Source organism: Cibotium barometz, chromosome 2 (assembly GCF_041138505.1).
Source record: "Cibotium barometz isolate CiBa-2024 chromosome 2, ASM4113850v1, whole genome shotgun sequence".
Lineage (NCBI taxonomy): Eukaryota > Viridiplantae > Streptophyta > Polypodiopsida > Cyatheales > Cibotiaceae > Cibotium > Cibotium barometz.
The window spans coordinates 31,648,860-31,675,073 of NC_141047.1; the positions used below are offsets into that span (position 1 = coordinate 31,648,860).

General features: G+C 44.3%; 1 protein-coding gene across 2 annotated transcripts; it reads right to left on the bottom strand.

The window, feature by feature from the left end:
- Positions 1-968: 968 nt before the first annotated feature.
- On the bottom strand, positions 969-25,988 carry LOC147640942 (PGR5-like protein 1B, chloroplastic). 2 transcript variants are annotated; one of them, XR_015268628.1, is made up of 11 exons: positions 25,428-25,987; positions 10,831-10,949; positions 10,539-10,635; positions 10,298-10,398; positions 10,078-10,134; positions 9,647-9,723; positions 9,445-9,496; positions 2,219-2,329; positions 2,033-2,130; positions 1,560-1,855; positions 969-1,487 (listed from the first exon to the last, which is right to left on the bottom strand). XR_015268628.1 is itself a non-coding variant. In XM_086816779.1 (11 exons), the coding sequence occupies exons 1-11, from the start codon at positions 25,645-25,647 to the stop codon at positions 1,443-1,445; spliced, it is 1,062 nt and encodes a 353-aa protein (XP_086672905.1). In that variant the 5' UTR covers positions 25,648-25,988; the 3' UTR covers positions 969-1,442. The 2 variants fall into 2 exon arrangements, 1 of the variants encoding a protein (XP_086672905.1); XM_086816779.1 differs by having other exon boundaries at positions 1,771-1,855; positions 25,428-25,988.
- Between the last annotated feature and the right edge of the window lie 226 nt (positions 25,989-26,214).

Sequence of the window (26,214 nt, forward strand, 5' to 3'; positions counted from 1 at the left end):
TAGGAAGAAAATTCCCCACGCCTGGAGACAAGATTGACTCCTTGTAGCCCTTGTAGGCAAACAACTGCCATTTTAGGAGGGCAATACTAATCATCAAACAATAGCATCTACTCTGTTTTGCAGATGCAACATTTGCACATTTTAGTGGTGCATACATAGGTGTTGCTACAGGCTTAAGAGGGATAGGTTAGAACTGTCCTCACCTGGAGAAATGAAACACTCAATTCTTCCCTACAAAGGAGACATCAACCTTGCCCCACCATGGTTTGGACCTTCTAGAGGTTTATTCTTTTGCTGTGACAGATCACCTTGTATCAAACTAGTTTGAGACATGCACACAATTCCTGCCCTCCAATCAGCAGAGTTTTACTGAAGGATACGTAACCCAATCAAAGTTTCTCAATGAAAGCTCAATAACAAGGCCTTCCTCTCCCCTGTGGACACAGGTTTTCACATGTGCGTATCCTTTGGGCAGTATTTTTATCTAATAGGGATTCAGACAAAAAAAAAATCCTAGTTTTACATCTGCTGGATAATTTTTTTCCATTTTCTTCTTTTTTTTTTTGGGGGGGGGGGGGGGGGGGAGGGGGGGGGAGGGGGGGGGGAGATGCTCACCCTTCCCCAAGCCCCAGCAGACTAAACTGATCTTTTTACTTCCATTTTCACCAAATTTGAATTCAAGCCTTGATAACTGTTTACACCACATTTTCATGGTGCACACAGCCTTGTTTACACTATGTTTACACCTCAACATTTTCTAGTGCGCACAGCCAATTCAAAATGCTACAAACATTTTCTAGTGCGCACAGCCAATTCAAAATGCTACAAACATTATCTAAAAACGGCAATGCAATTCATCTTGTTGGATATAATTGACATGGAAAAGATGCATGGATGAATGAATGGAGTTTACCTGAAAAGGATGGATGGGAGTCAGGATTGACCTGGAAACATGGACCCATTGCATATTAACAGAAACAGAAGGACCCACTTTAAAAGGAATCAGCTATGTGTATACACTTACCAATATATTCTCATGCATTTAGAAGCATGTCCTTAGAGTCAGTTACAAATGAAACTAAGTCCAAGCTTTTGCTTGCTGGATTAGCAATACAGAAAAGCAGACGAGATCATTTCACACGCACTTGCAAGTTTAACCAGATGGAAACATTGCGGGACCCCAAGGTGGCAAGATAATAAGCTTGTATGGCCCATTGTATGTCTACTCAGACCACTCTGCCTGCCATAACGCCGTTTTCTGTCAAAAATATGGCTAATATGGCAGGATACTGATACTTCATTGGCCCCCTATAGTACATTCACAGGTCCAACTCCCACCTTCAACTGTTTTAAGAAGATTTCCCAGAAACAGACCTTCAAATTCCAGCCTTCCAAAGCACTGGGTCTGATTCATCAGAAGAGAGTGTGGTATTAAATATGCTTCAGTTGGCATTTGCACTTGATACAGCCTTTTTTGGCTTTGGTTCCTGTCACAACCAACATGCATGCATAAGTTATATCCAAGGTCCCTAAATAGGGATCAACATGATGCTTCATACCTGCAGCTCACCCTTTCAAGTGCCCCAAGAAACTTTAGAGTCTTTACAGACATCTCCCCTGCTCATGGACAAGCGAGATGCCCCGCCCATGAGCGACGGTAGGTGGGTGAGATCTCCCCTTTTGACGGGTGGGTTTATGCCTGTAAAGCCCTTACAACCATAGAACCACAAAATCAGAATTTTAGAGTCAAAAGGAGGAGAGAGATTTTACTTTAGGCCCTTTTGATTTATCTGAAGCTGTGCTTTCTAGCGTGATCAAACGTGTGTTGAGTTCGAATTTCAGCATTGAACTACATCTGAAGCATGACATACAAAACAAGTCATGGCAAATTAGTGCAGTATCACAGAGCCTTGATGGTCAAATGCATCTTAGTGTGTCAAGGCTCCCTGAGCAAGGAAAAAAACATTCAAAAAACTTCAGAAAGACCACCTAAGAAAGACGTTTATCCCATTTGGAAACCCAGAATGCTTACTTATCACATTTGACGACATTGACATCACCTCCACTTGGTATTGTCAGAATTGTTCCAAAAAAGGAGTTGTTGGATGCTCCACAATTAGGACATGGACCCTGTAAAAGATGTAACAAGATCACTACAGGTATTTATGGCGACAATAAGAAAAATAATTGAGCAACTGACAATATCCTGAGCACTAACCTTGAGGATAAGAAAGTCTTTCAATATCACATTAGTTAGAAACTGAGCAGTGAAGAACGTAATAGGAAGCACCACAAACCAGGTGAAGATGAAGCTGAACGGCTCTGGCAACTGCATATGGAACCTAGGATTTGTCAGTACACATGTAAATCTGACACTGACAAAACTTCTTGTGAATGCAAGGAAATCACAAGGAGCAATGGAATAAAGGGCATTTGAAGCACACAGAAGAAGACTTGGGGCTGAAAAGTGAAAGATGCTTTTATTACCAAAAAACTAAGCCAGTCCACCCCATTTGAGCGTATTTCTCAAGCACCTTAGAAAGCAACTAAGACCATCGATGAAGTTTACGACGTAGTGTTTTCACATTGCAGAGTTAGTATGTCATGTTGCACTCCAGTCAGAGTATATATACGGCATTGATTGATCAAGACATCACACTCCTGATCCTGAGGAGAATCAGATTCAAGGTCTTCATTGTGTTTGAAACCTAGGAAGTCCTGAGGAGACCGATGAGGTCCTCTCCATCACATCTCTTCTCCAGAACATCACCACCCCTAGCCCCAGGAATTGAGACATCCTACCTGCCTACAGTATTTGAGTTTCAAATGAAGATCAGGTGATAGGATTTCTAAAATGTTTCTGTAAGAATAACTAGCATCTACATCCATCTATGTAGTTGAATCCTCTGATCTCTTTTTCCAAGGAAGAAGTGTGTTGACAATGTCTTCTGGAACACGAGGGAAAAGTCCTTTTGCAGGCATGTCCACGTTCATGGGCACTATCAATAGTGGCCTGCAATTAGTCTCCTTGTGCTTCCCATAAAAGGCAAACGCTTGTGCAATCTTTCTGTCTAGCAAGCCCTTCGTATTCTCCTTTGGCAAGCCCTTTGTTTTCTTTCAATAACCTTGTTTCCTTCAATGGACTACCTAGAGTCATAGGATACGAGTTCCAATGTATAGGCTTTGGTTTCTGGTTTCTACTTCATGGCAATCTGTTGCCCTCCACATAAATAGGGGCATGAAAAATCTCAACTTCCAGAACATTGATACAAAGTATGCAAACCCTAACTTCTTGGATGTGCTTTGTGTGAGGGAGAAAACAGGCGTCAGGCTCCTAATGCATGTCTTCTTGTGAAAGTTGCATGTCCATGTTCATGGGCACTATCGATCGTGGCCTGCAATTAGCCTCCTTGTGCATCCCATAAAGGGAAAACACTTATGGAATCTTTCTCTCTAGCAAGCCCTTTGTATTTTCCTCTAGCAAGCCCCTTGATTTCTTTGAGTAGCCTTTTTTTTGGTCTACCTAGAGCCATAGGATACAAGTTCCAATGTATAGCCTTTGGTTTCCGCTTTCTACTTCATGGCAACCTGTTGCCCTCCAAATAAATAGGGGCATGAAGAATCTCAACTTCCAGAGCATTGATCCAAAGGCATGCAAAGCCTAAATTCTTGGATGCACTTCGTATGAGGTGAGAAAACATGATTAGAGCAGTTTGTGACTGCCCAAACCCAGCTAATTAATGTTATCTACTAATCATCTTTAGGATTTTGCTTCTTGCTGCAAATAGGAAAGAAGACGCAATGAAGCTCCTCTACACTGAAGGCTCATAGTTCATCATAGACCAAGGCCGCCCTCACCTTGATCACCCTCAAGAAAATGGTTTACTTCATTCGCTTTGATTCCTCTTCTCCCTCGACTGGTAACGATTTTCTGGGCTGTTTGATTAGGTTTCCTCCTTCACAAGCTTGGAAGAGGGCACAATAAAGATGTGAGGTATTGGCTCCACACGATCTTCTTGATGCAATATGAGCTCTTCCCACTGCCTGCCACTGTTGCCATGTTGCTATGAAATGCCCTCTCAACCACTCACAATTAAAAGTATCCCCATTCAGTTAAAGGTTTGAGAAAAACAATTCTTGCTACATTGCTTGTAATCTTCTAGGAAAAGGCTTTCAGCAGATGTCACCATCCATTGTTGTATTTAAAGTGTTCACATTCATCAATAAGTGAGTGTGAACATCTTTGATGTGGACACCAGGTTGGTCAAGGCTGGGCACCCTCTACACTCATATGTACCCTGCGCCCCCTCTATGGCAATTATGGGGTACCCATGACCATTTGGGTAAGTGTAGGCACCTTGGTCTGCCCAAACACTAGGCAAGAGTTTCTCTTCATGGCTACCTACCACCCTCTCCAATCCTCTGCTGAACTAGGCACCACCCCCAATCAGCTGTACCTGCAGCATCATCGCCTGCTCTACGGCTGATATGGGGTACCCAAGACCATTTTTGGGTTACCTTGGTGAGCTGCCCACTCTTACCCACCTACCACCCTCTCCAATCCTCTGCTGGACTAGGCACCACCCCCAATCAGCTGTACCTGCACCATCATTACCTCCTCTATGCCCAATATGGGGTACACATGACCATTTTGGGTAGTATGGACACCTTTGTGAGTTGCCCGAATGCAAGGCAAGAGTTTCTCTTCATGGCCACCTACCTCACCTACCACCCACTCCAATCCTCTGCTGGACTAGGCACCGCCCCCTATCAGCTGTACCTGCACCAACATCACCTACTGTACGGCCAGCACGGCGCCCATACGAACTGTACGACACCTGAACAGAGGATAAGATCTCAGCACCTGTATGGCCTGTACCATTTGTCCCTGGTGCTGGTGACTTCATTTGTGGGTTCCCATGTGTCTAGTGGCTATAAAGATGTACATGTTGTGACTGCTGGTGGTGCCTGTTGTTGAAGACCACAGATCGTTTTGTCCCCAAGTGCATCCTTGCTCTGTGTGAGACTGGGCTTGGTCTCCATGTAGGAGTCTACGTGAGACTGGGCCCCACCCCCGAGATCCACAGAGGCTTCACAAGATCCCTTAGGGTTTGTGTGAAGCTGGAAGCACCCCGTGCTAAGTGACTTGCTGTTTGTGACTTGGGTAGAGGATTCCATTCCCTTGCTTAGTGGCTTGGGCCTGGGGTAACTGTTCTCTTGGATTTCACATTGTATTTAGAAAGATGGTGTTAGGCACACTATATCTTGTACCCAAATTGTTTATTGGAATAAAGAACTCCTTTTGGCCCCCCCAAAGGAGTTGTGTGGTGTACTCTCTCTAATTTGTGTTGTGTGAATTGGTTAAGTGTTGCCTGGTGTTATTCTCTCTAATAGTTATTTAACCACAAGATTGGGGCTCTTTATCTGCCACATTACATTGGTACCAGAGTCGAGGTTACCTTCCCACTCTGGTGGTGGTCTTATGGTAAGTAGCTATTAACGGGGTTAATTAAGGATGGCTAACCATTCACTTTCACATGTGAGTGCTTCTCCAAGGATTGCAAACCAATCACCATCTCAAGTGAGTGCTTCTCTTGAAGCTCACCTAGTGTTAACCATTTGGAGATGGACTCGCAACAAGCTATGGTGAATAAAAAGCAAGAGATAGAGAGAATCTAGAAGTAGATTGAGGAGCAAGAGACCATTGAAGGCAACCTGACTGTACAACCAGCCCTCGAAGGTAATCAAGTTGCTTCTCAGCTCAAGTTGATAAAGATTTCACCACATTTTCAGATTTGGCTAAGGGGATGAGAACAGTAGACACAAAAGAACTGTTTGAATAGGCCTCATCAAGAGAACCTCCTTTGATACCAATCGTAGGAGTGGAGATCAAAGTTACAATACACACATAGATGCAACAAGCAAGGAGAGATAGATGGAAGCACAACACTCAAAGTAATTGATGAGAATGAGTAAAGTACAAGTGAAGTGACATGATAAGGTCACTTACACACTCTCATAAGAGTGCGTACATATTCTTGGGGAGAAAAAACTCCTAAAGAAGGAAAAAGTGCTTCGGCCCATTATTAGCCTACGTCCACACATCACTACCATATAAATGGCTACAAGCGCGAGGATACATACAAAGAATAAAGGCAAGATGCATTTGCAGGATAAACACAAGATGCATATTGATGCCATGGACAGTGGTAAAGGTGGATGTTGTTGTACCTATGGATTGTGCCTATGATGGCAATAGGGGCAAGAGGAAGATGCCTATGTTGTAAAAGTAGGATCAGCCTAAGGATCTTCGACACTCTTCCAAGAAGCTTATGGAGTTCAAGACTGGGAATAAGCAGGTTAAATTTGCTGCTTATCATGGGGATTTGAAGGTAGATAAAGGTTTGGCATTCATCTCACAATTTGAGGTAGCCTTCTTGGAAGAAGACCACATGAAAAATTTAGATCTTAGGCAAGTGGCCCATCACCTCAAAGGCACCCCAAGCTCATGGTGGTGGTTGACAAAGAAGTTGCTTAGCAAAGCCCCAAAAACTTGGGAAGGGTTTAAAGCCAGTTTTCACAAGCACTTGTTTCCACCAAACTGTGAGAAAAAGATTCTCAAACAGTGGGAGGTCTTTGGTCAAAAAGAGCAGGAGAAAGTGTGGGTATATCATGCATGGTTTTGGAAAGTTCTCATGAAGGTTTTGCCTTTTGTGTCTCTAAGAAAGATGAGGAACTTTGAAGCTGGCCTCCAACTCATTTACCAAGATGGCTTGGAACTCATGCAACTTTTCAAGAGCTCTTTGCTTTAGCCCTCGCAGTTGAGAAGGTTTATGAGAAGAACCTCACCAAAAAGATTCAAGCAAGCTTGGAAAAGGACAAGAGCAAGGCTGGTTCGTATGTGCAGAAAGCTGGACAGCAGCAAAAGAGGGATTTTTGGGATGCCAAAGAGCCTACGAATGCTGAAAATGCAGGTGAGAAGAAGCCCAAGTCCAAGAAGGACAAGCTTGGTCTCACACGGCAAGAGAAATTCGAATATGTTAAGGAGGGCAAATGATTTAAGTGTGGGAGCAAAGATCACATCTTGAAAGGCTGTCTAGAATAGAGCAAAGAGAAGGGTGAAGCCCCTCAAGTCAATAATGCACGACAAGTATGCAAGGTATAGGGGCAGCTTAAAGATCAGCCAGCCCTCTTCCTTTTTGATGATCGCTCCACGGACAACGGACAACTATCTCGACCTAGATGGTTTCCGCCTTAAGTTTTGAAGATGCACGACATGGGAGTTGACATCAACGCAAATTCACCTTTGATAGATAAGCATGTGAAGGTTACTCCCATCATTGGAAAGCTTCGTATGCATATTCAGGGCTATATGAATCATAAAGATTTCTTGATAGCCCCTTTGCATGGATGTGTACTTTTGGGGAAGCTTTGGCATCCACACCTGAATCTGAGAAAGGATTACCAAAGCAAGAAGATTGTGTGTACTCATTGGCTTAAAGAGTATGTAATAAATGCACGCACTCTTGGGTATTGTACCCCTCTTGTATCCCACATTCAGATTAATAAAACTATGAAGAAGGGTGACGTTGTTGAGTGTGATAATGTGCATATGGATTCTCTTGATGCTAGTAGGCTGAATTTTCTTCATGAGTTTGGTGATTGTTTTGCCAAGTCATTGCCTGCTAGTGTGCCGCCGGGGCAAGGCCAGAAAATCATACCATTGATTTGATCCCTAGAATCTCACTACCTAACCAACCAACCTATCATTTAGTGCAAGCCAATAGGAGGAAATTATGGCACAAGTGAATGAGCTTCTTGAGAAGGGATTGGTGAGGCCTAGTTCTCACCCATGCCCCTTGTGCAAAAGAAAGATTTGCAGTGTGTTGACTATAGGGCCCTAAACAAGATCACCATCAAGAATCGGTTCCCCGTACCAAGATTGATGACATTTTGGATAAGTTGCAAAGTGTCTCATCCTTTATCACGATTGACCTAAAGAGTGGTTATCGCTAGGTGCGGGTGGTAGGCCTTTCCGCACCTCTATAAGTACACAATAATGCCGTTTGCGCTTACCAATGTACTTGCAACATTCAATAGGTTGATGGACAGGATATTCCGGGAACCCATGACGTTCACAAGAACCTTCTTTGATGATATTTTGGTGTTCTCCAAGATAGAAAGCATGTCACCATTGTGTTTGAAGAGCTGAGAAAACATAAGCTCTACAATTAAAAATACACTACCTTAGGCACATGTATCCAAGGATGGTGTATGCATGGACCCTACGAAGGTGCATGCTGTGAAAGAATGACCAAAGCCTAAAGAAGTGTGTAGCTTCCTCGGGCTATGTTCATTCTACAGGCGGCTTAGATGGCATTCTTCTCACTTGGCTTCTCCTTTGCATGCTCTTACAAAGAAGCATTTAAGTGGGCTACAGCTGAAAGTAATGCTTTCAAGGGACTGAAGGATGCCATTGCCTCAGGACAAAGGCTCATAGTGCCTGACCTTCACAAGCCATTTAGATGGAAGTGGAGACTGCATAGGTGCTGTCCTTTGTTGTTCAGCTTGTTTACATTGTTGTATGGCCTGTATCTATTTCATACTGCTGGTGACTTCATTGGTGGGTTCCCGTGTGGCTGGTGGCTATGAAGATGTACTTGTTTGCTTCTGCTGGTCCCCGGAGATGTTGAACACCAGGAATCCTTGTCCCTGGGTGCATCCTTGCTCTATGTGAGACTGTGCTTGGCCTGCGAGATCCACGTAGGAGTCTACATGAGACTGGGTCCTGCCTGCGAGATCCACACAGACTTGATGTGAAGCTGAAAGCACCCCTTGCTTAGTGGCTTGGGCGGGAGACTCTATTCCCTTGCTTAGTGTGTCTTGGACCTGGGGTGACTATTTTCTTGGATTTCATATTGTATTTGGAGATCTGGTGCTAGGCACCTTCTACCTTGTGCCCAAATTCTCTATTGCAATAAGCAAGTCCTTTGGGTGGCTGGACCATTCCAGCTTTAGTGTGGTGTTCTGTGTTTAATTTGTGTTGGGCAAATTGGTGAAGTGTTGTCTAGCATTGTTCTCTTGAATAGTTATTTAACCACAAGATTAGGGCTCTTAATCAACCACATTACATATTGTACATGGCCTCTACCTGAGGGAGGGAAAGAGCAGGTGGGCGGGAGGGGAAGGGGGGGGGGGTAGAGTTGTAAAAGGAGTCTTTCTGACCCAAGCATTTAAGACCGAGTTAATAAAAACAAGCAGAAGCAAATATAAGTAGCTCAAGTCCTATGAATGTTATCCTTCGTGGACATGAAATACTTAACCAAAATAGGGCAAATCAATAAAAACAAGCAGAAGCCAATATAAGTAGCTCAAGTCCTATGAATGTTATCCTTCATGGACACGAGTTACTTAACCAAAACAGGGCAAATCATCTTGTCTCACCTCTAATAAATATGTTATCTCAAATCCCGTCAAGTCGTCAAGAAAAAACACCCTGTTCCAAAACTGTTATTAGTAGAAAGAAAGGACTGCTACCCCAATCATCAGAACATAGATTCCGTAGCAGTGAAGAAATGTTCAAGTCTTTCTACAGACCACAAGAAAGTCTTCCAAAAACACACATTACTAAGCTGTGAGAACTTACAAGGTAAGAGCTATGAGAGCAGCGGGCACATTGAGCAAGAACATCTTCAAGTAGTCCACAGTGGAATCACTATACACCTGTAAGAAAATTTGAAGTCCCATATGTGGTAAGTTCAATGAACCTAAGAATCGTTTTCATGCATTGAACACACACACAACACACACACAAAGTGGCATCCCTAAGTTGGGAAACAGTCTTATACACATGGTCATGACACAAAATGCTCTAGCAAAAAGGCACATTAATCCTTGACATCTGATGGATCTGTCCATTTGCAAAGGATTACAGATAACAACAGGCACTTATTCTTCAAGGTATAAGAAGGAATGCATTTGATAGCAACGCATGACCCATTGCTACTTAGTACATAGTAGAAGCAAAAAAAAAGGTGGTGTCTTCTTCCACACACATCCAAATGCATTTTGTAGTACCTTCTTGCTTCGGAGGCTACAACGTGGTCCTTCAAGTGCCACTTTGCTGCCTGCTTTCTGGCAAAATATGAAAATACAGACTTTTACCACAAAATCAAATGATAAACTTGCATATCCATCCAGAAAAAGTGTGATTCCTGAACTACTTGTTTGCTCCAGTTTAGAAAAAAAACAAATCTGAAAAAGAATAATGGAAGTTAAATTTGACTACATCAGCCACCTTCAACTTGAACTTTAATTCATCATACTCATCATCTGACATGTTAGGTTTCCCAGCCGCATACGAAAGAGACGCTTCCATAAATTTCTGCTCATCAGGACCTGACATATCACCAGACATAGCCTCTGAACAATATCATACACTCAACCAAATGTTACAGGGCATGCTGTATACAGCAAGCTAACAACCGCAAACTCGCTTGTACTGTGGACACAAAAAAATTTAGATCGGTGAACCTTACTTAAAATAACGACACTGCTGCCCTCCCATATAAGCTCTTCTTTAAGATTATCGAACTCTTCATTGGACATTATAGGTTGCTTGTCATAATAAAATGACTGCCATGGAATCAATGCAGAAAATATCAATAATCTGACGGTCTGCTTGTATCAAGACAAAACTGGATAAAAAAGAGTATAGAGAGCAAGAGAAATCAAAGCTGCAGAATGAAGAGGCTTTCCATTTTCCATCACCTCCCAAATCAATCCAAGCTAAATCTCAAAGAGTGTACAGACTAGGCAATCAGTAATAACCTGAAGAGCTTCCAAAAATTCCTGCTCAAGTTCACCTAGTGAGCGCTTATCAGATTTTTTGTCAATGCTGCAGTACTGGAGAATCTTATTATCACTCACTTCCTCCTGAGCTACTTTGCCTGCACACATCATGACATTTGTGTTTTAAAAAGGGACAGCACAATCCAAAGGCATCCATTTTGGCTGTATAAGAAACCCAAAAAAGGGCTATTACTAGCGCACATAATGCACAAGTAATGCTATTTGCACTTAAGTTTTCAGGAAGAACAGGTTGACTAGCGGAGGACATGCCAAACTAACTCAGAAAACAGAAAGTACCCAGCCTAATGCAAGCATGGGTGTGCGTGTGCGTGCTCAACAACAAAATACAAGTTGCCTTACAATAGCTACTTAGAGGGCATTACCAAACCTCAATTAGCTAGATTGGGATGCAGTTAACTGAGGCTCTCTGTCATTCATGCAACTTTCCATGTGCTGCTTAGAGCTAATTCCAGATTTTCAGCATTACTTTTTCAACTTCACATCTTGGAGGTTCAGTTGAGGTTGTAGACGGCTAAGTTTCACTTGCACAGCCAGTCAGCTGAGTGGGTTTGCACACATCTTGCATTTTTTGGTTAAAGAACCATCACATCTAGGGAGAGGGGCTGCAAACTGATTACTTTGCAATACCAACGGCTACGCGAGAACCGGTGTCTATTTAATCAGAGAGGTTATTTCAATTACTCTTGGCCATAGTAAAATATGGCCTCCCTAACGGATCCATGGTAAGAGCAAATCTCCTTGAGGCTGCACCCACCAGGATTCTGTGGTCTAGCTCAACATTGAATACTAAAATATTAGCTAGGGGTAACTTTTGTCAAAATACGCAGCGGAGATGATAACAAAATCTGAGATCACAAGAGCAAGTAGAGTGCAGATAATAGACAGCACAAGAGAAGGAGAGAGATAGGCATGTAACTCTTCTCTATACACAAGATCCTGCAATGAAAACAAGATATAATAGGTGGGGGGCCATAGGGCCATTTTATATGGCCCCATGAGTGCAATCGGCCAGTAGATGGACAGCCGACTGGACATGAAATGCCCACGACCAGAAAAACATCAGTCGGCCAGCATATCATAGTCGGCCCTCACACGTGTGCAGTCGGCCAGCAGCAAAGAGCAACTGGGACTGCCTGTGACCAATCGGCTAGCATCTGGTACAGCCGACAGGTCCTACACTGCCTCCCACACCCTGGAAAAATAGGGAAAAATGGGGAAAAATACGGGGAGTGAGGAAAAATGATAAAACACCTACAAAGGGCGGGCACACCCACAACAAAGACCCTGGTGTCTGATAAAGACAGGAGATGACGTCTAACACCCCCTCTCAGCTCCTGGCTGTGAAATCAACCCGAGGGAGCTAGAGTGCCGCCTGAGCGTAGCCTGAGGTAGAGACTTCGTGAAGAGGTCCGCCGCATTGTCCTCCGTCGAACAATAAAGTAGCAAGATGTCACCAGCCAAGATCTTCTCACGTACAAAGTGATACTGTATCTCTATGTGCTTGATCCGGGCATGGAAGACCGGGTTCCGAGCAATAGCTATACAACTCTGGTTATCACACTGGATGAATGTGGGCTCCTTCTGTGGAAACCCAATCTCCCCTAGCAGCCTCCGCAGCCTTACAACCTCGCAAGTAGCACCACAAGCAGCCCGGTCCTTTGCCTCTGTCGAAGATAGGGCAATAGTTAGCTGCCTCTTACTCCTCCAAGAAACTGCTCCTGAGCCGAGGGTAAAACTGTAACCTGAAGTGGATCTCCTCGTGTCTTGATCTCCTCCCCAATCTGAGTCACTCCAACCTTGGAGTCTAACTCCATCCCCTCCTGTGTAGAAGAGTCCTAGATCCTTCGTACTCTGCAGATACCGCAAGATCCGCAATCCTGCGTCCCAATCAGACTTCAATGGCGTCTGCATAAAAGAGCTCAACAGCCCCACGGAGAAGCTCAAGTCCAATCTGGTGTTCAGCAACCAGATCAATCAACCAACCAACTTTCGATACTGCAAGGCATCAACTAGCTCACAAGGATCATTAACAGTTAACTTTGTGTTCGGGTCCATCGGCGAAGGAATAGGCTTGTAGTTCTCCATCCCAAAGGCCTCAAGCAACTCATGAACATACTGCTGTTGAGAGACAAAAAACCCCCACTGTTGAGAGACAAAAAACCCCCCCTGGGTTTGCCCAATCTCCAATCCCAAAAAGAAGTGGAGTAAGCCTAGGTCGGTCATCTCAAACTCCTTTGACAAGGCAGTCTTCGTCACGCCAATGTGCTCCACATGACCGCCGGAGAATGAGATCATCCACACATAAAGGATGATAATCGTAACCATGCCGCGTTCCCGAAAGAGATACAGGTTGGGATCTGCAGCCGATCTTTGAAAACCAGTCCGAACAAAGAAGGAATCAATCTTCTGATTCCAAGCCCTGGGAGCCTGCTTAAGACCATACAAGGCCTTACGTAACCTGTAAACCATCTCTTCTGATCCTCGAACAACAAAGCCTGGAGGCTGCTCAACATACACCTTCTCGTGCAGGTCATCATTAAGGAACGCAGATTTTACATCCATTTAATACACTGGCCACCTCTGAGAAGAAGCAAGGGCAAGAACGGTCCGAATCGTGGTCATCCGTGCTGTCGGTGCAAAGGTATTCTCGTAGTCGATGCCTAGCCGCTGAGCATAACCTTTAGCCACAAGTCTGGCTTTGTGTTTGTCCACCGACCCATCTAACGCATATTTGGTCTTAAAGACCCATTTGACACCAATGACTGACCGTTTCGACGGCCTCGGTACCAACTCCAATGTTTTGTTCTTCTCGATGGCATCAAGTTCCACCTGCATGGCTTTCCTCCAAGTATCCTGTGAAAGGGCTTCCTTAACGGAAGTGGGCTCCTTGTCCCGCATAATACGAGACATCAAAGCATAGTTTACCTGAAGAAGCTCCGCTGTATTGCTTTTGTCGGGGACTCTGTGCGATCTTCGAGGGCCATCCTCTTTGGTTCACTCGGAGGGTACCTGGGTACTCGAACAAATCGTGGAGCCTCCTGTTGTTGCGGGGGCTCTACTCCAGGTTCGGGCTCAACCTCCTGTGCAGACTGAGGTGGATCAACTGGAACAATGGTCTGGGAATCATCATCAGACTCTGCTGGATCTCCAAAGAAGTGGCGGCTCCTCAACAGTGGATACTGGAACATGCTCATCAAAGACCACATCCCGGCTGACAACAATCTCATTCCTATCTGGATCATACAATCAGTATCCCTTGGAAAGAGAATTATACCCCACAAATATAAGCTTGCGGGATTTGGAGTCAAGCTTCCCCCTCTGCTTCTTCGGAATATGTACATACGCATCACTCCCAAAAACACGGAAGTACGAGACATCAGGTTTCATGCCAAAATATGCCTCAAACGGAGTCGTATTAGGTACTGAAGCCGTCAGAGACCGGTTGAGGGTATGGACAGCCATTGCCACAGCCTCTCCCCAAAGTGGACGAGGAAGATCACGATGCTCCAGCATGGTCCTCGCCATCTCCACCACAGTCGTGTTTTTGCGTTCTACAACTCCATTCTCTAAAGGCGATCCTGTATTGGCCAGTTCCCTCTTGATGCCATGATCTGCACAAAATCTGAGAAATACATTCGAGGAGAATTCACCCCCTTTGTCAGCCCTGAGAGTCGTTACCTGCAATCCAGACTCTCTTTCCACCATCACATGCCAATCCTTGAACTGTGCAAAAGCTTGGTCCTTCTATGAAAGAAAGTAGACCCACGTGAATCTGGTACAGTATCAACAAGCACCATAAAATAGAGAGATCCTCCCACTGATGGTGTCTGCTGAGGTCCACACAAGTCAATGTGAATCAACTCCAATGGTTTTGAAGCCCGCCTAGAAGACTGCTTCGGAAAGGATTCCCTATGCTGCTTTCCATGTATGCAAGAACTGCAACGTCCTTGCCTACTGCCAACATCTGGCAAGCCAACCACCATCTGGTCCCGGAAAGCTCGCCGCAGTGCATCCACATTCAAGTGGCCAAAACGAAAGTGCCACAATTCTCCGACGTGAGAACCTGTCAATGAGGAGAGTGCAGAGAGCTTGTATATACCATTCTCCATACCACCTTCCCAAACAACCTGGCCAGTCTCACGGTCCCATAGAGCAACTGAATGCTCCTCAAATTCCACCCGAAAGCCAGTCTTGCATACTTCATGCACTGACAGAAGATGAAAACCAAGAGCAGGGACATAAAGAACACGGAAGCATGCTTGCCCCCCTTGCTATCGGGAATAATCTCCATCCGTCCCTCACTGTGAATCGGAATGGTGGAGTTGTTGCCAATGAAAATGCGACAGGACTGCTGTTTCACATCTAGAAAGAAGTCACGGGACAGAGTCATGTGCCAGGAAGCACCACTATCAAGAATCCATTCCCACGTATCCTTTGCAGTGAAGCCAACTACCTCCTCGCTCGAAGATGATGAAGCATCAAAGTCCCATCATCTCTAAGTGCGCAAATGCAAGAGTCTTTGCAGCTGAGACTGAAGAATCAACACTCTTCCCAGTCCGCTTAGGAAAATTTCCTCCAGGAGTGACCTTTCTCGCCACAATCATTGCAGGACCACTCGGCCTTCAGTTTCTCTCGTTCTCTTTCAGGCTTCTTCTCAAAAAGACTTCTCCGGTGAAGCCTTCCCTTTGCTCTTGTTGTTATTCCGGCCTTTCGGCCATTGGCCAACTAAGGCCTCTGAACCTCCACTGTGAGGAGGGTTCGTGAAACGTTCCTCCTGGTCTAGGACCATAGGCACAAGCTCCTCCCAAGTGATGGTGCTGAGCCTGCCACTAGTAATCAAAGAGGAGTAGAAAGCGGAATACTGAGCAGGCAAGTGGGACAACAAAGTAATGGCCATATCTTCTATTGATATCTCCTTCCCACCTCGGAGGACTTCCTGTTGAAGGGCCTGCAGCTTGTTAATGTACTCCCGCATCGTCGACGACTTTGCAGGGTTCATAACCCGCATCTACACTTCCAAGGAAATCCTCTTCATGGACGATACCCTGTTATAAAGAGAAGCCAAGTGCTGCCATATGCCTCTGGCCAGCGTCATATGCTTTACGTGATTGATTACTTATGGTGTGCAAGTGAGGAAGATAAATGACCGGACCCTGGCGTTGACACGATCCCACATCTGTGCCTGTGCCTCGCGGTCCTTCTTCATTGATAGTAACTCCCCTTCCTCTGCTTCCGGCCGTGGAACCCCAATAACAATGAAATCAACAAGGTCATATGACTCTAGCACAGACTCCATCATCACCTTCCAGATGCCGTAATTGTTCCCGTCCAACTGACGGTCCACTCGGAACGTGGGGAGAGTTGGGATCTTCACATGCTTCTCAGCCATCTCTAACAAATTTGCCATCAAGAATGTAACTGAAAAGGGTGGGTGCGTGGGAAAAAAAAACTTTAAACCTGCAAGTGGCTGTCCAGCAACTTAGCCCGCCTTCCTCTTGCTACTTCTCTTCTTGAACAGTCCCTAACAGTCCACCAATCAGCAACGTAACAATCCCCCTCTTGCTCAGAAAACTCCCAAGATCTTTCAAGAGCCTAGGGCTCTGATACCATGTCAAAATGCGCAGCGGAGATGATAACAAAATCTGAGATCACAAGAGCAAGTAGAGTGCAAAAAATAGACAGCACAAGAGAAGGAGAGAGATAGGCGTGTAACTCTTCTCTATACACAAGATCCCGCAATGAAAACAAGATATAATAGGTGGGGGACCATGGGGCCATTTTATATGGCCCCATGAGTGCAGTCGGCCAGTAGATGGACAGCCGACTGGACATGAAATGCCCACGACCAGAAAAACATCAGTCGGCCAGCATATCATAGTCAGCCCTCACACGTGTGCAGTCGGCCAGCAACAGAGAGCAACTGGGACTGCATGTGACCAGTCGGCTCTAGTACAACCGACAGGTCCTACACTGCCTCCCACACCCTGGAAAAATAGGAAAAAATGGGAAAAAAATACGAGTGAGGAAAAATGATAAAACACCTACAAAGGGCGGGCACACCCACAACAGAGGCCCTAGTGTCTGATAAAGACAGGAGATGACATCTAACAACTTCCACAGATATAAATTATTTTTAGAAGGACAAACGAATTGCAAGTCACATGGCTCTTTATCTACCACTTTTAACCTTCTTTAAAAACCCTTAGGCCCATTTCTACCACATTTCATCACGTAAACAGCTGCTGCTTTCTCTCACAAGACGTCCTCATTCTCTAATCTCCAAGCCCTCTTTCTGTCAACTCCAAATTTGTTAAAGTTCATGGTGGCTCAAACACAAGCATTATCATGGTGGATTAAGCCCAAGCAAGCACATGATCAAGTGATTAACAATAAGCAAAGCAATTAACATAGAACCAATATAATAACATAAAGCATGAGGATTATTTATTCATGAATATGAGCCTCATTATATAGGCTTTGAGTACATCTGATTAGGTGACCCTAATCTTGCTTAAGATACTAATGAGATGGTCCCATATTCTCTCCATGATTCCAGCCCATAAACTGAGCTATCAATCAGCTACATTCCCTCACCCTGATTTCTCTCCTACTTAATTCCATGCCGAGTTGCGCCGAGTTGCTTTTGAGAGTTTATTGCTTGGTGACTACAGATTTGACCTTTGCATCTATTTCCCTAAGGTTATGCTTCATATATTATCCCTCATTCCCATGTATACATCAATTTTATCCAACAATCCCCCCCTCAAATTGATGACCCTCAACCCTGGCAGTAGTACCATGGGAAGCTACATAGCTTGATCACACCTGTACCAACTCCTATGCCCCCAACCTTGTACTCACCCCAGTTGCATTGGCAGTAGACTCATTTGGTCACCCTAGCCCCAACATGATCTCACTCCAAATTTGGTCTATTGGTTTGCAAAATGAGAGGATTCAATTAGCATATATGATTTACATATGAGTTAGGATCCATATGAGCACTTAGGAGGGCCCAATCAATGTCAAAAAAAATGGCCTCATGAGAGGGCACAACATCAGCTGGCTCTTCTTCATCTTCATCCTCCACCAAGTTTGCAGACACCCTTTTCTTGGTGTAGCAATCTTTCTCAAAGTATCCACGCTTACCACAAAATTGGTACTTATTCTCTCCTTTGTCTTTGAATGTTCGCTTTGATGTAGATCCTTTGTTGAAGTGCATCTTTGTGAAGTAGGCCTCATCTTGAAACATGGTGGTGTTTTGCCTTTTGATCTTCTTTTCCTCTTCCAAAAGAGCTACAATGATGTCAACTAGTGTTCGAGAAGGCAAGTTGGTGAGGATAGTGACTATGTTGCCATAGTCCTCATGGAACCAACTTTTTAACAATAATGCAATGCATAGATCTTCTTCCATATTTATTTAAGTAAATCCTTGCAGGCTGTGTGGTTAGGTTTCTCATCAAATTTAGGCGAGAGACAAGAGGCTCTCCCCTATTTAACTTAAGTTCAAAGAATTGAATTAGAAGAGTGATCTTGGAGCTATTAGCTTGAGCACTAAACAATGTATCCAACTCTTCCCAAGCTTCATTTAAAGTGCTTCTTCCATCTATGTGATGGATAAACTAATCACTTAAGCCCAATGCTATGATGGTAAGAGCTTTTTCATCTTTACTAACCCACAATGCTTCTCCCTCCTTGGAAGTAGGCTTTTTCTTCTTTCCATTGTTCACAACCTTCATCAATGTAAATTTAAACTTAATCTGCCATGTACGAAAGCTTGTTCCTTGAAATTTATCTACCGTGGTGGCCATTAGGAGAGGTCTTACCTCACAGAGAGGCAGTGTCTAGTCCCTTTACAAGAAACTAAATGATTAATGTAAAGATTAATCCCAAATGATTTAAATAATGAGCCCTCACAAAATTAGATATGCATGAGAATAAATGTGGAAACAAATATAATTCTGATAGCTAATTTAGATAGTTGACTTAAACAACTGACTCTGACAGCTGACTCAGGTAGCTGACTCCAAAATCTCACTCAGATAGTTGACTCAAAGAGCTGACTTCGAGAGTCTAACTTCAATAGCTAATTCAACCAGCGGACTCCGAGAGTTGATTCAGCCAGCTGATGCAGATGGCCAACTCTGAGAGCTGATGCAGATGGCTGACTCGGTCAGTCTAACTTAGATAGTTGACTTAGACATCTAATTCAAAGAAAGTAAACCCCGCCAAAAAAAAGGTAGAGCCAAAAAAGTAAACATGGCCGAAAAAGTAAACCTAGCGAAGAAAGTCAGTGTCAGCAGCAGCAGGTCGTGATTGTCAGCAAAGGTCGTCTAGCTGTCAGCAGCAACAGCGGCAACAGCAGGTCGTCGGATTGTCAACAACAGGAAACGCAGCACCATTCAGCATTCAGCCACTTCAGAACCCAGCGTTTTCAGAATATACACAGTTTTCCGCATTCATACATTCACCATTTTGCTACAGCCCTTCTGGTGAAGGTAAAACGCATTCATACACTCATTTTCAGCATTCATTCACAACCTAGAAATAGTCCCAAAGAAGCCCATCTCTCAGCCTCAGATTTGCAGCCTTCCTACATTCCATTGGAAGAGTGCATAGGCTTGAGATCGGTCATCCATGGTGCTTCTACAGCCGTGTACAGTTCAGCCCGACTCTTGGTCTTTCAGAGATCTCGTGTTTGGCTTATCTACAATCCAAAGTTAGTCCTCAGTCATTCTCTTCAAAGATAATAAAGCAAATACTCCTAGCAATAGCAAGAGGCCCTTCAGTGGGTAATTTGGGACCCAATACGGTGTACAGTTCTATCTTTCTCTCTCTCTCTCTCTAATCTCTTAAAGTTTGAAGTGCTAAAAGTGGATTGCTAAAGACTCGCGAAACTTAGAATAAAGAAGGCGGTTTGAGACTCGGAGGCAACAGTAGCAAAACCCACTCCTCTAGTTACCCCCCACTTCGTCACTCTCTTCTTTCAGATGGAACAACAAAGACAAGAGGATGAAGCCAGATGGCGAGAAAGCGCGCACACAGGATTATGAGGAAGCCCAACGCACAATTGACGAAGACCGGCGTCAGGCTGAACTCGCCACGTGGGAGCACCAACGAGAGCTTGATCGAGAGTGCATGTTTACTCGAACACCAAAGGGAAAAGGAGGCCATACATCTGAAGTATTAGCACCTCTTCAGTTTTCCCACCCATGGGTGCCACTAGCTAGAATCCCGCGATATCGACTACCGTAACCCAAACTCAACCGAGCTTTAGTAAGTATGATGGTAAGTGTGATCATTTAGCAGTTAATCAATTTATTCATCAATTTAATGCTCATTTTCCTTTAGCTAGGATCACAAATCCTCAGGATAGAGTCCACATAGCGGCTCCCCACCTTGCGGACGAGGTAGTCACTTGGTGGCAGCATTGGTCTAGTCTTCATACAAACCCAACCACAGGTGTCACAGCTTTTAGCTGCGATATGTTTGTCCATGACCTAAAGACCAAATTTCTCCCTCCCCAGTATTTGACCAACCTGGCATATGAATTCTATGGACTTGGATAGAACGGATCACCCGTGCTTCAATTTTCTGGTAAGGTTATAACTTTAGCACAATAGTTAGGGTTATCTGAGTAAGCCAAGATGGATCAATTCATTCATGGATTAGATCCTAACATCCGGTTCACATTTCGTAACTTTGAACCGAGCACATATGACCGAGCTTTGATTCTAGCTCAAAATGAAAAAATGAAGACGAACGAAGGCAAGCCTAAGCAACCACAGTCTAGTACCAAACCCCAGCGGAGCAATCTGCTGCGTAGCCAGGGAAAGGTAATGCGTCTTCTAAAGATGCTAAGAAGGACAGCAGTTCTAGCTCTGGTTCAGGGGGGTAAGAAGGATAAGGAATCCAAGCCTAAGAAAACCCCTGAGGAAAAGGCTAAAGCATGCATCACTGGAGGCTATCTTCCTCCAGAGGAGCAAAGGAAGTATCAATGGAGAACATATGTTTTTTCTATCATACCATTGGGCATGGTAAAAAGGGTTGTCCGAAATGGCAAACGGAGCAAGCCTCCAAAGCACCTTCTTCCACAGTTCCACAGCATCTCTTGCTCCTCCAATCCCACCTACTACCACAAACGCAGCTTTTACCTTCTATGCATCCTATGCCATCCATGGTATTTGATGCTAAGCAAGAGGGTGAGAGCAATGCTGCACAGAAAAGCCTCATCCGAGCTTATGGCTCTGCCAAGGGCCGCCAGTTTGTAGTCCTATTTGACATGAGTAATTCTGAGGACGCCATCTCTCCCCAGTTGGCTACTAAAATGAGATGTGCATTAGTGTCATATCATTTGGATGTGGACGGGTTCACACCTAGCCTCCGCATCCACATATCTCAAAAGGCACAGCAGTTTGCCTTTGTAGTTCAAAAGGCCTCATTCCAACGAGATTTCATTGTCTCGCCTCTGTTGGGGTGTGACATGATCTTAGAAATCCAGTGGTTTTGTCAATATGAGCCTATTCCCGATTGGGGACATGACACTTTTACTATCTGTAAAGGTTTTCTTGAGCCCTTCATGATTCGTGGGGATAGAAGCATTTTTGGCACCCCATTGATTTCTCATCTCCAGGCTTAACGAGCTATCCACAAGGGAGCGGAAGGAGCATTGCTTAACGTTCGTGCTCAAATAGCCTCTACCTCTTCGATAGCGGCTATCTCATCTTCATCCCCCGTCCCACAATTAGCAGACCTCCTGTCTAGACACCAGGCCATTATGCTTCGGGACGATCTCCCGCCCAGTCTCCCCCCCATCCCGTCTTGAGAGGACCATCATAATGATTTGGTCCCTGAATCAGAACCTCCTAGTAGGTTTCCCTATCGTCTTTCCAAGACTTTAGAGGGCGAGCTAGAAAAGCAGTTATCTGACTCCTCCGTGCCAGATTCGTTCGGCCATCTTCCTCCCCATTTGCAACACCCATCCTATTTGTCCAAAAGAAGAACACGTCTGCACGCCTTTGTGTAGACTACAAGGCATTAAACAAACTCACCATTAAGAATAAGTTTCATATGCCAAGGATTGAGTACATTTTGAAGTTTAGACGGTGCAAAATTTTTCACTAGCATCGACCTCAAGAGTGGTTACCATCGGACATTTTTGAAGCTGACATTCCAAAAACAACTTTCCGAACAAAGCGTGGTCACTACGAGTTCGCACTCATACCCTTTGGGCTTACCAATGCACCCGCAACATTCAATAAAATGATGTCCAAGATTTTCGCAGTCCTCATTGGTAAGTGTGTTTTCATATTTCTTGATTACATACTTATATTCTCAGCCGCTGCGGAGCAGCATGAGAAAGATGTGGAGAAAGTCTTGCAACTTTTGCGAGATAATGGGCTCTACATAAACACCAAAAAGTCTATCTTCGGCGTTACAGAGGTTCAATACTTGGGCTATATCATCAGATCCATTGGGATTCGATTGGACCCCTCAAAGGTTCAAGAGATCTTGGATTGGGACATCCCTCAAACTGCCCAAGAGATCCATTCTTTCGTAGGTCTTTGCGAGACCTACAGCACTCATGTTCACCAGTTTTTCAACTCTCACCAACTTACTCAAGGGGGTGAAGACTCGTAGACAAAAAGTCAATCACAGACAAGGCGCTTGATGCATTCCGTGCACTCCAGAAAGCAACCTCAAAAGTGCATGTTCTGAAGTTAGCATCTAGGGATGAACCTTTCGAGGTCATTACCGATGCCAGCAATGTAGCCATAGGTGCAGTTGTTCAGCAGGACAATAGACCTGTGGCCTACTACAATAGAAAGTTGGATGTCGCCGAAAAGAATCATTCGGTATATGACAAAGAGCTTTTGGGTGTGATCACAACGCTCAAACATTGAAAGCCTTTTCTTTATGGACAAGTTCACATTCAAAACCGACCACCAAGCACTTAAGTGGCTTCATACCATACCAAGTGCCCAGTGGAGTGATCGGAAAGCCAGTGAAGTCAGATCTTCCAACAATTTCGAGGAATGATCGAGTACATCCCTGGTAAGCATAACCCAAGCGCAGATGCTTTTAGTCGAAAGGCCAACATCTAGGCCATGCAGGAGTCTACCATTCTCAAAATCACTTGGAAAGACTTAGATAGCATGAAAGATCAGTATGTCGACTCTCTTGAGCCTACAGTTTGGCCCTCACGTCTGAGCCTGGCCATTACTCAGTGTAGAACGGTTGATTGTTCTACAAGAAACGTCTTTGTGTCATTCAGGAAAAGCAAGTAGCTCTTCTCCATGATGCTCGTGACTCCTTAGTTGGAGAACATAGAGGTATCAACAGTACCCTCGAGAAATTGGAACGGTCCTTTTATTGGCCAAAAATGACGTGTGATGTTTATTCACATGTTCAAGCCTGTAAGATTTATCAAAAAGTTAAAGTTCCACATACGAAAAAGGCTGGATTACTTCAGCCTTTGCCTATCCTCGACGGACCTTTCATCGACATTTCTATGGACTTTGTAGAGCCTCTACTAACATCCACCGGATCTCATAACACTCAGTGTTTTACCATTGTGGATCACTTCAGTAAGTTTTGCATGCTCATCCCATGCAAGCATACGACCATAGTCGAGGACGTACCCCACCTTTTTCTCAAGCGTTCATATCCCATTTGTGATTTGCCTAGCACCATTACATCAGACAAGGATTCCAAGTTTACCTCACATTTTTGGAGGACATTATTCGAGAACTTTGGAACCAAGTTACAATTATCTAGTACATTCCATCCACAGACAGATGGCCAAATAGAAATCTATAACCAATTGGCCTTTGATGTTCTCAAGTCATATTGTAGTAGTCCAAATGGGAACATTATCTTCCATTGGTCCAAGCCATCTTGAACGATACTCAGTCATCCAATGTCGGACGGACTCCATACAAGACAACCTTTGGTCACCATTTCTCTTGCATTCAGCCACTTCAGAACCCAACATTTTCAGCATATACACAGTATTCAACATTCATACATTCATCGTTTTGTTACAGCCCTTCCGATGAAGGTAAAACGCAGTCATACAATCATGTTCAGCATTCATTCACAGCCTAGAAACAATCCCAAAGCTGCCCATCTCTCAGGCTCAGATTTGCAGCCTTCCTACATTCCATTGGAAGCGTGCATAGGCTTGAGATCGGTCATCATTGGTGCTTCTACAGACGTGTACAGTTCAGCCTGACTCTTGGTCTTTCAGAGATCTTGTGTTTGGCTTATCTACAGTCCTCAATCATTCTCTTCAAAGATAATAAAGCAAATACTCCTAGCGATAGGAGGGGGCCCATCAATGGGTAACTTGGGACCCAATACGGTGTACACTTCTATCTCTCTCTCTCTAATCTCTTAAAGTTTGAAGTGCTAAAAGTGGATTGCTAAAGACTCGCGAAACTCAGGATAAAGAAGGCGGTGTGAGACTTGTGTGACAGGATCCCTTATTACGCATAATTCCACTGCATGTTACAATGCTGATGTAGCTCATGAGGGAGCCAGTGTGCTCCGTGACGTGTTGCGCAACAGCAAATGCGAATAGAGCGTGCTGCAAGAGGTTGTCGAGGAAGAGCGGTAGCGTTTGTGGCCGGCCAGTAGGCAGAAGGACTCAACGTAGTCGTCAGTACGTGGTCACTGCAGCAGATCGTGAGAGACTGCAGCAAGCGAGAGGAGACTACAGCAGTGATGCGCAGATCTAGTCGACAGCAGCAGGCGGAAGACAGAATGAATAACAAGGCTCTAATACCAAGTTTAAGTTCATCGTGGATCAAACACAAGCATTATCCCACTCGGATAATTACTACTCAATATGTAAGGGGCGGGATTTGCGGATAAAAATTGGCAAGATAATTATCACGGTCTTCCACACAAGTTATTAAAGGTTGCAAAGGACACTTTTAATTTCTGGGGCCAGGAAGTGGACTTAGTGGGAGAAAACACATACCCAAGAGAGGTACTCAAGCCCAAACTCCATGTCACCAACAAAAGAGACATACATACTGAGGTACACCACTTTGAAACTACAACAGAGGATAGAAAGATCTCAGCGGCTTGTCTTCATCCTTGTGTCTAGCATCACAAGGGGGGTCAAGAATTAATGGTATGGCAAAGCGATGGGATGGATGACAACAAATGGTCCCTCGAATCATGCTTTTGCCACCATTTCAATACCCTGGATAGACTCATGCATTATTAAGTCAAAATAAACTCATTGATCCAGCCAACCACATAAAAATAAAACCCAGGCATGGTTGAATTCTGGCAATATTATCCTTTGAAGATGGCCAAATACTCAAGAAACTGAACTGTGGCATTGGTAATGGGTCATAGTGCACCATAGTGATATGGATCTATGTTATCAATAATATGGGTCACAGAGCGGTACAGCACCAGTGACGGGTCTCCGGGTCGTAACAGCTGAGAGATGGATAGAATCAGGTACGACCATTGAGAATTGAAGGAAGTGGACACAATCTGAAAAAGAAAAGCATGCATTAGCGTGAGATATTAAAAAGTACCTTGATTGTCCACAGCTTTCATGACAATGGTGATTCTTCTGGATTCCCAATGCCCAACAGACTGCCTCCATTCTTTCTCTTTAGTTCCAGTGAGCCTGGCTGGGACAATAGTTCTCTTTCTAAGGTTAGATCTTGTAGTGATGAAGTAAGAGGAAGGCAGAGGGTAGAAAGAAGGTAGGCAAGCAGGAGGAGTGACAGCCATCTTCTTTGCAAGTCCCATGAGACCCTTTATGAAAAACCCAATACTCTACGACCGAAATCCAATACTGATGTAGGGTTGGAAGCCAGGAATTGTGTGTGGGCACTTAGGATTAGGTTTGCTATAACATGACAAGGAAACAGGGCACATAAGCACTTGCATCCGTGAGCTTCTCTCGAACGCCAGCAGAGCGGACAGAAGCAACTTAGAGATCAAAGAGCAGAGACAGTGAGAGAGAGAGAGAGAGAGAGACAGAAACAGAGACAGAGAATGGTGTCAAGAGGGACAAACAGACTGAGGCCGCTTATCAGCAATCGAGTGGCTAGGAAAAATGAGCGCTTCGACAATGACAATGAAAAATAGCTTGCACTAACACCACCCATTGCTTTATTATTATGGACTGTGACCCCCTACCACCTCCCAAACCTCTCAATTCTTTTTTTTAAATGCAAAGTAAGATTTTATTAGTATCCAAAATGAGTGGATACACCACCCAGGGGTTACATCTTAGCTGATGCTAATTTTTTAATCAAAGTTCTAGCAATTACTGCTCTCTTGTAACCACCATTACGGCTTGCTAACTGACAA

Excerpts from the sequence above, each read along its gene's own strand:
- LOC147640942 (XM_086816779.1), bottom strand. The coding sequence starts at position 25,647 with ATGGGACTTGCAAAGAAGATGGCTGTCACTCCTCCTGCTTGCCTACCT. Across the intron at positions 10,399-10,538 it reads CAGCAGTGTCGTTATTTTAA|GTCCTGATGAGCAGAAATTT; the intron begins GTAAGGTTCACC and ends GTGATATGTCAG. Across the intron at positions 10,135-10,297 it reads AATTAAAGTTCAAGTTGAAG|AAAGCAGGCAGCAAAGTGGC; the intron begins GTGGCTGATGTA and ends ATATTTTGCCAG.